Source organism: Polypterus senegalus, chromosome 1 (genome assembly GCF_016835505.1).
Source record: "Polypterus senegalus isolate Bchr_013 chromosome 1, ASM1683550v1, whole genome shotgun sequence".
Lineage (NCBI taxonomy): Eukaryota > Metazoa > Chordata > Cladistia > Polypteriformes > Polypteridae > Polypterus > Polypterus senegalus.
In genome coordinates, this window is record NC_053154.1 from 2,361,960 (window position 1) to 2,375,448 (window position 13,489).

At 47.2% G+C, this 13,489-nt stretch overlaps 2 protein-coding genes across 2 annotated transcripts in view; both read right to left on the bottom strand.

Moving 5' to 3' along the window:
* Positions 1–379: 379 nt before the first annotated feature.
* LOC120517448 lies at positions 380–1,812 on the bottom strand. Its single transcript, XM_039739782.1, has 2 exons — positions 941–1,812; positions 380–862 (listed from the first exon to the last, which is right to left on the bottom strand). The coding sequence occupies exons 1-2, from the start codon at positions 1,073–1,075 to the stop codon at positions 380–382; spliced, it is 618 nt and encodes a 205-aa protein (XP_039595716.1). The 5' UTR covers positions 1,076–1,812.
* Positions 1,813–8,992: 7,180 nt separating this feature from the next.
* The window catches only part of LOC120521686 (regulator of G-protein signaling 10-like), a 31,305-nt gene continuing 26,808 nt past the window's right edge, over positions 8,993–13,489 (bottom strand). Inside the window, exon 5 of the mRNA XM_039743131.1 lies at positions 8,993–9,698. Within this exon, the coding sequence (XP_039599065.1) occupies positions 9,564–9,698 (135 nt within the window). The 3' untranslated portion in view covers positions 8,993–9,563. The remainder of the gene's footprint in view (positions 9,699–13,489) is intronic.

Below are 13,489 nucleotides of genomic sequence, written 5' to 3' on the forward strand. Positions count from 1 at the left end.
AAGTGCCCATCTTGAAGAGGGATGGGCACAAAAGCAGCAAACCCATGACCATATCATCACTACTACCACAGCTTCTACTGGCACCGCCCACTCATACGTGTATAGTCCTTTAGCCCCGCCCATTCACCTCAGCAAGTCTCTTTCTCCTCCCCAAGTGCCGGCTGGCAGCCAGTAGTTTCACCCAAAAGAGGCCACTCGGACACACCCACTGTCCTCCAGAGAACTGGCCCCGCCCTCTCACTAGACTTGCCCCGCCCATTGCTCGCCATTCTATAGGTCAGGAGTTCCACACCAAAAAACACCACAATGCCAGTTCAAAGTGCAAAGCCATGTATTGAACAGACAAGGCGAGCGAGCGAGCGAGTGAGTGAGCGAGAGCTCACGACTTGAAGACGCGCCAGCTGGTGATGCCCTGTGCCAGCTTATTCCAGCAGTCACTTCGGCACCATTTGTAGAAATCCAGCATGCTGTAGGACTTCATCGCCCCCTCGCAGCCTTTCATGGGACCCTTACAGGCCTTGACGGCGCCGCCCACCCGGAGGTCACTGCAGCTATTACGGCGCCTCACCCGGCTGCAGTGCCGGGGTCCCGATACCCCCATAGTGGAGCTCGGCCAGCGCCGGCTCTCCAGGTTCTTCAGCTCCACTAGCCTTTCATTGAAGTAGTCTTCCATGGTCTTGTCCTGGAAGCCCCCCCACACCTGAGACCTGCCAAACTCTTGCTGGAACAGCAGGCTCCTGTGGACCAGATTTTCAACGGGGGAAGCCGTCTCGACCTTCGGGAACGGAAAGGAATTTCGCTTTGCTGGCCGCACGGAGACCACCGGACTGGAAGGAGTGCTGCCGGGCAGACTCCTGTAAGCCTGGGCACAAGAACACAGAAATGAGCGGTGTCGTCCCCTGGGTCCCACTCCCGCAAACCCCCATCTGCCGTCACACACCTGCATGTCCTGGAAGCCCGGGTACTCGGGGATGCTGGGCAGCTTGCAGACACTGGTGCTGTTGGACCTCTTGTGCCCCATCCAGCGCCGGCTGTAGCCTCTGTGCTGCTGGGCGGCGTTTCTTCGGTATGGCATGACCGCTCGGTGGGCTCCTGCTGGCGTGACTGACCGGCTGATCGCCACTCCTTCTGTTGAGGTGTCAAGTGGGATTAGCGAGGTGTTGTGACGCGGCTTCCAGTGCCCTGATGAGGCACGCAGTCAACAGAAGGCCAGGCGGCCGGCTGAGTGGATTAGTGCCCGAGTGCCAGATGGGGGGCTTAAGGGGTGAGGAAAACACCAGCTGCTCCACAGCCTGTCGTTCGCACCACTTCTGGGTCTGAGGTAAGAAAAGGCGCTATATCTGTAGACTGGCACCAAGCCAACTGCCATGTGTCCGACACACACACACACCAGCCATTTTAGTTTTAAAGCGGCACAGGTGTGACAAGGAGGCAAAGCCACCACCAAAATGACAGAGGGCATGTGTGTGGTCAGCCTGGACAAGTCAAGTGGCACAGCGCCCACTGGGTCACTAAAAGAGAGTCGCTCAGCGGGTAAAGAAAGCCTGGGCTTGGATACACTTCTACAGCCAGAGCAGCCATCTGTCCAGCGTGGGCCTCAGGGCCGGTCAGCTCTCTGCAGATGGGATAAGCGAGGAGAAAACGCAAAAGTAGACGGATGGATGGAGACCACCATCTAAATACCACGCTACCCAGTGGGATACCTGGACTGGGGGTCATGCAGCTGGTAGTCTGCCAATGCAACGTGACCCAGGAGGTAGAAGGAGTTCTTAGGGTCCTCACAGTGTGGGTGAAGGGCAGCCATTGAATACCCAAGGGCACTTCATCCAGTCTGGGATCAGCATCAGGGTGAGGCAGGACCAAATGAAGACTGCATGGTACCAGCGGGTATGGAGACCAAGACACACACACACACACACACACTGCGGCCAGCCATGAGCATTAGTGACATTCAGTGTGTCTTTAATAAGCAGTGGCCTGATATGACAAGCCTGCTATGGAGTGTCACTCTGACATATTCAACAGGCAGCACAGCATATGCTTTTACTTCTAAATCATCATCATCATCATCATCACTAGGTGCCACGGCTCCCTTTGCATTGTCGTTGTGCTCTGCTTGCTTTTGGTTTCATCCTTGTGCCACATAAACCAACAAGAAGGTCACTTCTCTTTGGGACAATTAAAGTGCCACCTGTCTATGTATAGTGCCTTTCATACAAATCTCTCTAATAGAGAACGCCTTTCACGTCAACCTGTCTGTCAGCACATTATATAGCGCCTTTCGCAACTATCTTTCTATTATAAAGCGTGTTTCATGTTTATGTCACTATTATATAGCGCCTTTCAGGTCTCCCTCTCTCATTCATCATGAAATACTCATTACGTCGGTCTGTCAATTCATCATATAGCGTCTTTCACTCTGTCCTGTCTGCCTTTCTGTTATGTAGCATTACTCACGTTTACCTGCCTCTCTAGAGCACCTGTCACACCTGTCTGTCGTGTGGTGTCTTCATATCTCTGTGTCTGTGATACGGCGCCTTGAACGTCTGTCTACCAGTCAGTGTTTTTATTAGACAATGCCACTCATGTCTACCTAGTGTACCCTGGCACATCTACCTGCCTATCATTCTGTTCTAGAGCACCTTTCACATTTACCTCTCTATTATATAGTGCCTGTCACATCTACCTGTCAGTTCATTCTGTAACGTCCTTCACATCTGGCCACCTACACTTCTGTTATATAGCACCTTGCACGTCTATCTTTCTGCTATATTGTGCTTTTCATATCTATGTATGTATGTATTGTAAAGGAGCTGTCAGTGTACCTGTCTATTTTCATTTTTATAATAGAGTGCCTTTCTATCTATCTATCTGATCCTGCCAACTATGCTATCTATCTATCTATTATATAGTGCCTTTCATTTCTATTTATTTATTATATAGTGCCTTTCACTCTATCTATCTATCTATTAGTGCCTTTCATTTCTATCTATCTATTATATAGTGCCTTTCATTTCTATCTATTTATTATATAGTGCCTTTCACTCTATCTGTCTATCTATCTATCTATCTATCTATCTGATCCTGCCAACTATGCTATCTATCTATTATATAGTGCCTTTCATTTCTATCTATTTATTATATAGTGCCTTTCACTATATCTACTGTATCTATCTATTATATAGTGCCTTTCATTTCTATCTATTTATTATATAGTGCCTTTCATTTCTATCTATCTATCTATTATATAGTGCCTTTCATTTCTATCTATTTATTATATAGTGCCTTTCACTATATCTACTGTATCTATCTATTATATAGTGCCTTTCATTTCTATCTATTTATTATATAGTGCCTTTCATTTCTATCTATCTATCTATTATATAGTGCCTTTCACCCTCATCTCTTTCTTTACTTGGAGAAGCGGCTCAGGGGGTTGTTTGTTTTGCAGGGACTTCTAGAACGGGTCAGTGAGACTCCTGGCTGGACTTGGATTGGTTTCTAGTATCAAAATCACCTCATCCTAAAGTGGCACACACACACACACACACACACACACACACCTGGGTATTTTGAGAGCTGATGGTCTGCTTCAGCCCTGGCTCTTTAATGGGCACACCCCCCTAGAGTCCACCCACAGCATGTGGATCCCCGAGAGCAGTTCTGGTCAGCTCAGCGGACCTCAGTGCTCATCGGCTGACGTTTCTTAGGGGTCTCCCGGTGGAGCCTCTCAGTGGGTTCCTATGCTGAAGGAATCTTTAAGATGAGCTAAGAGCAGGCGTATTATTTGCTGTTGTTGTGGTTATTTTGTCACCACAGTGTCATTGATCCTGTGCCACCTGAGGAGCTAGCACCCCCTCTGTAGACACACACACACACACACACACAAGGTGACATGTCAGGTGTCACAAACTGCACTTCATCTGTATTAACAGGAACAGCACATCAACTTTAGGCACATTTGTGGGGTGCACCGACTAAGGACAGGCGTGGCACACACTACAAGACTTGGGCAGGAGGTTACAACATTCAGTGTCCTGTACTGGTGGCAGCAGGGGATACCATGAGTGACTTCAGGTGGTCCCACTCCCTGATGATGGCGGTGGAGGAGAGTGGCGGTGTGTAGCTTGTGGATTGGCACATGAAGCACAATCTTCACTCTGCTCTTTAAATGGACGCTATAAAGGGTACGTCTCAGACCAAATGTGCACACGTGCTGTACGTGTGTTTTATGTCTCACACTCACACATGGGTTAGTTCATCTGGTCAGACACTAAAGTAGACGTCACGTCCCAAGGTTTATTCAGTTGCCTTCACAAATGTCTGCTGGACTCAGCCCAGTGCTTGTCAGGGCCCCACCCAACAGTGCCAGCTACAAACCAGGGTGGTCTACACTGCAAATACCCGAGTCCCCTAAAGGGACAAGTGGCACAGTTCACCCCCTGGCCCTCTTCGGCTCCATACACCCCTCTAAGTAGTTGTCCTCTCACCCCATGGGCCCCTCCTCACCCCCAGCAATGAGGTCTCGCTTTACACACCCAGAACTATAGGAAAGCCATTCTGCTCCCAAGAAGGCTCCGCCCCTTCCATTATCAGCCCAATAAAGCCGTTCTGCTCCCAAGAAGGCTCCGCCCCTTCCATTATCAGCCCAATAAAGCCGTTCTGCTCCCAAGAAGGCTCCGCCCCTTCCATTATCAGCCCAATAAAGCCGTTCTGCTCCCAAGAAGGCTCAAAGTGACACCGGAGAAGGACAGTCTCCCTGGTACTTTGTTGCCTCTCTATTTGATGGCTGCCTTTTTTGTTGGGACGGCGTAGCTACCATATTAGCTGTCATGAAGTTGCTTGAGTTCCAGCCGTGCTGCTGCCAAAACACTTCCAAGGTTGCCCACTGGACTTAAACCAAAAGGGGCCGAGATGAATCCTGATAAAATAAAAAGGTTTATTTCCACAAAGGCCACTCAAGCCCCAAAGCTCTGAAGAGCACAAGGAGGACCCTGAAAAGGCAAAGCGTAACACAGCAACCAAAACCCCAACAAGCAGAGCAGAGGCTCAAAAAAATCAACCAGCACAGTCCTGAGACGAAATCCAAAAACGATAACAGCACAGCAAAATCACAATGACGGTGGTCTCCACGCTCAGAGCATTGATGAACCGCGAGGAATCAGGGGGAGGCCCTCCCTTAAATATCCTGTCGGTGATGGGCAGGTGGCCCCACCCCTTGTGGGACCACCCACAAAGCACAAGGGACGTAAGTAAAGCCCTTCCCCTTTTCTCACATACAATTAGACAGATGTGCATAATAAATGAAATCAACATTACATACAATAACGAAAAACCGACAAGAAATGACCCCCTGAAGCCCAGCCAGGGGACACATGCTGGCCAAAACGTGACAGGCTTGATGGACTGAATGGCGAAAAGTGGTGGGTTGGCACCCCAGTCTGCACAATCACACCGTGTGCACTGTACACTGACGGGACATTTTGGTTGTAAGTCAGCCCATTGCTTTTTAATACTCAAGATGAATGCCCAAGGTTTAGACATCAATGGTCAAGCCCTGCGGCCGGCTTAGCTTTTAAATACGGATGTGAAACGTGAAAGGAGAAGCCCAGACGTCAGAGTGCTGCCCGCAATCCGACTTCCTTCAACACTCGATGCTTAAGCACCTGACTCACTCCATCTCTCTCACTCCCCTCCCTTCCAACCCTCGGACTATCCCATTCATCCCTCCATGGCGCTCACTGGACTGTTCCCAGCATCCCCCTCTACTGTATTTCGTTACATTAGTCCATGACAGTATTGTCTCTCTCGTTCCTTGTTTGTGGTCAGTGGCGTCCACTGGGGCGGCTGAGAGACCATCAAGCCTGAGCGACTCCTCGGCAGAGACACCGGGACTACCACGTCTCCTGCTTCTCTCCGGAGGGTCTCTGCTACTTCAGAAGTTCACCAAAATCAGCACATCGTCACACTGCCCTGCCCGCCTGCTCCCCTTGATTTTCAAATTCGGCTGATTGTCAATAAGAGTGAATGATCTCACAGCTAACCCTGACCCTAACCCTAACCCTGACCCTGACCCTAACCCTACACTGCTCAATGCCTCGCCCTTCACATCTCACATTTACTTAATGGGCCATACAAGAAGTGGGGGGGTGTCAAAAATCTGGACTCTTATTATTAAAAAAAAATACGTCAGGCCTATACAGTCAAACAAAAAACATCATTTGACCTGTGTGGCAGATGGCCGGGGGGCCTTAGCCGGTCGGGACGCCCTTTCTGATGAGAGGACACGAAGCACAAGACAGCAGCCCGGATGGTATGGGAGCTCAACCCTGGAGCCTGTGGCCGCCTGTGGCCGCCTGTGGCCGCCTGGACAGATGGTCGGGGAGCACCTTCAGGACATTCCAGGTGGGGCATAAAAGGGGCCGAGTCGGGAGGTGGAGGGCAGAGCTTGTGAGAAGAGGAGTGGAGGCGGCAGAAGAGAAAGAAGAGAGACAGGACTGTGAAAAGAAGAATAAACAGGTGTGCTTTTGGGACTTGTGTGTCTCGGTGTCTGTCTGTCTGTCTGTCTGTCTGCCCACCACACCTGTCACAAGCTGAAAGACAAATTGCCATCAAATCTGGCTGACAGAGAGTCCTTTATGAAGGGTTACCCTGGTTCTTGTATGGCTGACTTCATAAAGCGCCACTGCTGATAATCCTTATGACTGACATCTAAATTCTCCTGTCACATGGCGTCATTTATTTACCGTGTTATGTTTTTACCTTTGTTCCAAGAAAGCCACTGTAAATAAATAAAGCTTATAATTCCTATTTTAACTCGGCAGGTACTAATCATTTCGTTTGTCACAGGCGCTCCCCCAACACAGGAAGCACTGAGTTCCTGTATAATGTATGCTTTAAGACACTGGTGGTCCCTGGCCACTCTCGTGTGTTGCGTTCCCACCGCACAACAGGAACCGGAACCGTTATGTACAATACGTGACGTGCAAAGAGGAGTGATGAAGTGCGAAGTGAGGGGCGTTTGGGAGTTCACGGGGAATCCCCTCTGCCTTAAAGATCCGATGCGGTGTATGGCGTGGCTAGGAAGTGTAACGTGGTGTGAAGTACGGATCTCCAAACGACGAACAGATTTGTAAGGTGGTCAACCAATCGCCACAATTCACCTCGCGAGCCCCGCCCAGGATTGTTCCTCGTTAAGCGAAAAGTAAATACCCTGGAGCGATAGCTAAAAAAATAAATAAATCCCAGCAATTAGAGATAACCCTGAAGGTCCTGCACTGGAAATGCTACAAGCGTGTCCGAGTTCCTAAAAAGTTCCTGCGGTGGGAAAGCTCTTAATGTTTTCTCTTTCTGGCATCCGGTGGCCGCACCCAAAATGGCATTCTGAAGCCACATCTGACGCAATGACCTTTCAGTAGAACTAACTTGTACCATTGGAGGTGTCTGGGGCCTTGGAATCACCTCCAGGGTATGGCATATTCACACCAGTAGGAGGTTTTATTTTTTTGAAACTAGCGGGCTTACCCCCTGCTAGCCTCGCTCGCCAACCCCTCTGGTCTGCGCTAAGTGCCAGCCACTTTGCGTCTCTGCCGCTTGCATTTTGAAGAGGGGGGCTGAACGCATCCCAGGGAGACTCAGTCGCTCCTCCGAGACCCCCTCTTACAATGGGAAACAAATACAGTTGGTTTTTACCTCCTCTTTGCTCGATCAGCTGCTGCTGCCATGCCACGTGATCTTCATCTCGCACGCCACGTTGAACATTTAAAAGCCTGTACAGCAGCTGTCCTTTTGTCTCACTTCTCCCCTAGACATCCTCTGCTCCTGTTGAAGGTCCCTATGAAGATGAAGATTTTCTGTTCTTTTAATTGAGAGACAGAACTGTCCCCTCCGACCGCACACGGAGCTCGATTCACTCCTGAAAGAGACCTCTGTTTGTTTGAAGAGTCTAAATAACGTTTCTGTCTCTAACATCTCTGGTGTATCTGTGCGACTCTGTGACCCAAGCGTGACAGCGTACGTGGATTTCACTTCCACCAAACAACAAATCTTTTAATTCTCGCGGATACGCATCTTCATTGGGAAGAAACACGACTTCTCCCTGAAGGCAACACGAATTAGACGATCTACAAGTCTCCGACTTAAAGTTGAAATCCCAACAATATTTTCAATCTCTTTTTGCTGTTCTGTTATTTCACCGAGTAATAACTTCCGTTTGTTAGCGCTATTGCGATCTTTACTCTCATTTATTTTGAAACTTTTGAAATGTAGTACTTCCATTATCTCTGTCCCGCTCTGCACGTGTATCACACCAACGTTTTGGAATTCTTTACGACGTTCTACTTTGTCATCTGCTCTTTGTCTTTGATTTCCGTGGTCAAATCTCTTGGCACAAAGTCTCGTCTCGCGGGACATGAAAGTGTCTCGGTGAGAAAGTCACGTCTCGCCTCTCTTCCCAACAGATTTTTTTATTACGACAGAGAGATGTGCATTTCTTATTCTTACTTTGGTGGTTATTATGTTTCATCCTCTTTCTTTTCTGTACATCACTTTTACATGAAAATGCACTGCAGTAATAAATGTTGCTGCCTCACCTTCTCCGGAGGCTCTCCTAATTCCCCTCTCCCTCTGCCCACTATGGTGCCCTTCACGTTCAGCGCCCAAATAATGTTACAAGGTTTAAAATTCACTCGGACTGATCCACCCCTCCATTTCCTAACCCACTTACCCTGAGCAGGGCTGTGGGGCAGATGAAGCCCACCTATGACCCAGCGCGATAAACATCGATTCACCTCACCAGCGTGTTAGCTCTGGACTGTACGAGGACCACCGAACACCTGAAGGAAATCCACACAGACGTGAGCAGAATACGCAGACTCCACGCCAGGAGGCGAACCCCGTCTCCTTAACGCAACACTGTGGGACATTTCATGTAAAGCCGCCCTCGTTGACCAGCCGTCAGGTAAAAACCAAGAGTGTAAACAAGACAAACAAGTTTGAAATTGAGAAAAGAAAATATATTTACAGCGCACAATGTTGAAAAATGGCAGTGAGAACACCTGTGATGAAGGCGGCGTCCAGCTTTAAGCACAACACACAGGAGGAGCATTCAGTCCGTCAGACGACAAGCACACGCGGGGTTGTCAAGTTTTCAATTGTTACGTCAGTCTGTTTTGTTGTCCAGTAAATCAACAGCATGCATGTTTAATTAGCCGTTGAGGTGGATGACAGGAAGGTGTCCGCGGGGAGAAAGGATACGCACACACACACACACGCACACACACACACACGCACACACACACACACACGCACAACTCCATATGCTGCTTCCTCTAGAGGCGATTAGTCACCATTGTTACTGCAGTCCATGTCGTCTGGCAGCGCTGATGAATTTGCTCCTCCCAGTTACTGAGCACTGGACAGAAATGCTGCTCATGCGGAGTGGTGGTCCTCGTGTTCCTGCACACAGGCCTCCATACTCACCAGTGTTCATCTGAATAACAAAGCGAAACTGAGCCTGGAACTCAGAAGAGCTGCCACACAGCCAGCCACCCGCTGCCCGGCTCTCACGTGTTGTAGATCCTGGAGGCTCTCTTGGGCACCATTTCCTCGCTGGGCGCCTCCTCCATCTTCTTACACTTGAGGAAGATGTCCGATTTAAGAAAGCGATTGTAGCTATCAAACTTCATGAGGTTAAAGATCTAAGGGAAGGAAGAGAGACACATTTAGAACTGACTGTGCCTGCCAGTTCAGTTTATATTCCAAACAGACAGACGGCTGGCTCAACTCTGAACATGGGCTCCAATAGTGATGAGGTGGACAAGTCATCAGACACATTAGCAGATGGCGGCTGCTGCTACAGTGTGCTACTTGGCCAAACAAGACAGAACTAAATCCTTCTGAGTACACCCAAGACGAGAGACCGCGTGAAGGATGGCACCTCTCTGACTGACCGTTGAAAGTGTCACACTCAGTTATTTCACATTGCATTCACTTCATACGACAATGTCAGTGCAAACCATTCACTAAGCCAACTGAGCGCCAACATACTGGTCCTCAAATGGGGACGGCATGAAGGCCTTGTATACATTTGACACCTTGTGAAATTACAAGTATAAGCTGCACAAAACGTCTGACAATGAAACCTCAAAATGGCCAATGGGAGATGTGAAACCATAAAATCCAAGAAATGAAAAATAAAAAATGACGAAAACTTTTACCAACAAAGAATGCAATTTTTTTTTCTCCAAACAAACAAAGCAAGCAACAACAAAAAAAACAAAATCCAAATAACAAGTGAAAAGTTCAAAAATCAAAAGGAGAAAAAGGAAAACCTTTGAAAGACCATGAAACATCAATGCCCAAGGGGAGCCGAGTAAGAGCAGCGGGTAAGCGAAGGTCTCGGAGTCACGACGAGGCATCGCAGGCTTTTAGCTGCTACTTACAATACAATACCATTTATTATTGTGTGGCCAAAATCACAAAAGAAGTGCCACAATGGGCTTTAACAGACCCTGCCTCTTGACAGCCCCTCGGCCTCGACTCTCTAAGAAGACAAGAACAGAAAAAACCTTGCAGGGAAAAAATGGAAGAAACCTGGGAAGGGCAGTTCAAAGAGAGACCCCCGTCCAGGTAGGTTGGGCGTGCAGTGGGTGTCAAAAAGAAAAATGGGGTCAATACAATACAATACACAGAACAGAACAATCCTCAATACAGTATAAAAAATGAACATTTTACAAGTACAGAACAGAATTTAACAGGAGATGACATCCCATAATATGATCTGGATTTGTTTAGAGTGCTGGAGACCTCGGCCATCAAGCCGCCTCCCCCTATTGGCCATTCCACAGCAGAAATAGTGCTAATCCGATAAAAGGACCCCTCTTTCCCACGATTCCTGCAATCCTCCATCGGGGATGACTTTACCTTAGGCAGGCAAACAACTTGGCAGTGGGCCGTGGCACCAAGTGGCACATTTGAGTACCGAGAAGTACTTCAGGGGGCCTCACCCCTTTGGCTCAACATATAAAGAATAAGAAGATAAAAGAGGATAAATAAACTACACTTAATAAAGACAAGTCCAATATATGATGGAAGAAAGTAAAAACACATTTTGTAACCAAAATCACAAAAATAATAAACAAAACAAATAAACAAAGTAGGGCAGGACAAGTTAATGCATTATTATTTCTTTAACGCATTAATGAATTAGCACCAACAATTATTTTATCACGCGTTAACGCAGTTTGTTGTTATTATTATTATTTTGAAAGCCTCGGCCTTGCTATCAATCGATAGAGATCAGTGATCTTCCTGTTGCAGTGTTTGTCGGTACAGTTTTGCTAGAAAGAAAGTTAGCTTTGCTGATTTGACCTCGATTCCCTGCGAGTGCAAGAGCAGCGAAGAGCAAACAGCTTCTAAAACGGCATGTGGAGAGACAGCAAAGGGAATGCTCAAAGAAAAACCTTTTTCGTATTATCACTGAATCGGACTCTGATTTGTCAAACTCCAATTTTGATGCAAGTGGATCTGGAGATGGAGATCGAAAACCTAAGTGAGGAACCGGCATCAGCTGATCGCTCCTCAGATGATCGTGGTGCTGAACACATTCATGTAGCTGATGCACCGATGGCAACGTTCACCTGGGAGGACAGACACTTACGATGACAGGAGGTACAAACCATATTGCGTCTCACTGCAACTGCCACCCCCCGCGCACCCGTCTCACAGCCCACCGTGCATTCCTGCTGGCCATTGAGCCGCCCCCCCACACAGCCACAGCTGCCAAAGACTGCAAATCAGGGACAACAGACGACAACAGACAACAACAGATGTTTCATGTTGATTTCTGTGTCAAACTATTGCTTTGTGCGCTTCTCAGAAAACTGAGTTTTTTGGGCAAAATATTAGTCCTCAAAGAGTTGCTACTGAACATACGACTGTTTATGCTGCTCCTGATAAAAGAAAATGTTTCTGCTGGTATCTGTCTGTTCAGATAAAAAAGAAAACCAATTTAGAAATGTGAACTTGCTGTTGCTCAGAAGGTGCCCGTTATAATGTGGTGATCGTGGCTCTCAACTCTGAGGGTGACTTGTTTTTCTGTAACAAACTCGATAAAACGTTAATGCCCTGGCAGTGGCAAATAGCTTTGGTTTTATATTTGACTTGATGACATTAATGTTTAAGTTGAGATTTATAAGACATATTTAACTGCTACTACGTAAAGGGAACACTGTTGTTAAAAAGCACTTTATTTGTTTAGATAGATAGATAGATAGATAGATAGATAGATAGATAGATAGATAGATAGATAGATAGATAGATAGATAGATAGATAGATAGATAGATAGATAGATAGATAGAGTGAAAGGCACTATATGATGGATAGATAGATAGATACAAGTGAAAGGCGCTACATAATAGATAGATAGATAGATAGATAGATAGATAGATAGATAGATAGATAGATAGATAGATCCTGTTCAGTGGATTCTCCATGATTGACAGGAGTCTGCTCAGCGCCCGTCGCTCTGCCACGGATGTCAAACTGTCCAGCTCCGTGCCTACAATAGAGCCTGTCTTCCTCACCAGTTTGTCCAGTTTGTCCATTTAAAGTGTTTGCAAACCAAATGCACACAATACATTACTTTGGAGTTCATTATTGAGTTTTGATTGTTGTGATTGTCTGCGATTAACCGAGATTAAAAATTTTAATTGTTGCCCAGCACTAAAAAAAGGAAAAGAAACTTTGTGTCAAAACCCTAACAATATAAAACAATTATCACCTCTCCATCACATAAAACTCACCCCAAAGGGGTATTTTACCAGCTTGTTCCTCTGCCCGTTTGTCACTGCGTGATTGTGTCAGTGTGGGGTTCTCGTGCAAACATCTCACAGGCAGACCAGTCTCCCACAAAGTGGTCTCAGCCTGTCTAATGGCCCTCTGTGGTATCAATCTCTGGAAATTATGAGAGATTCCCAAAACAAACAGCTAAGAGAGGGAATGTAGAAGCTGTAAAAGGCGATGGTTCACCCCTCATTCAGTGGGTGTGAATGTGAAGGAACCTCGTGTGGCTTTGGAGGGGAGCACTGCATTACCTAGAATTCAGAGGTGGCGTCGGAGTAGAACAGATGAGCTGTGTATCAAAATGTGCCTTCTTGACTTGAAAACAAAAGCTCCATCCATTTTTCTGAACTGGTTTTTCAATTACACACTACAGTACATGCCATAGTATGATTGTTGAAGATCTCATTCCAAGCAGACACTCTTCCTCCCACTAGATTTTAGGTCATAGCTGCAGGGGTTTGCTTCCTTTTGACTACAAGACCATTAGGGAGGCACTGATAAGGCCTGCCTTACAGTCGTCATTCCAAGGCATCTAATGGGATTGTGCTCAGGGTTCTGTGCGTTCCACTCAGGTTCTTCCACACCATTTCTATACGGAGCTCACTTTGCCATTTTGAAGCACCAAAAGCCATTCATCAGACTAGA

What these genes read in the sequence shown, in the direction of transcription:
- LOC120517448 (XM_039739782.1), bottom strand. Translation starts at nt 1,075, where the DNA reads ATGCCATACCGAAGAAACGCCGCCCAGCAGCACAGAGGCTACAGCCGG. An exon ending in CGGGCTTCCAGGACATGCAG is followed by an intron (nt 863 to 940) that starts GTGTGTGACGGC and finishes TCTTGTGCCCAG; the next exon opens with GCTTACAGGAGTCTGCCCGG.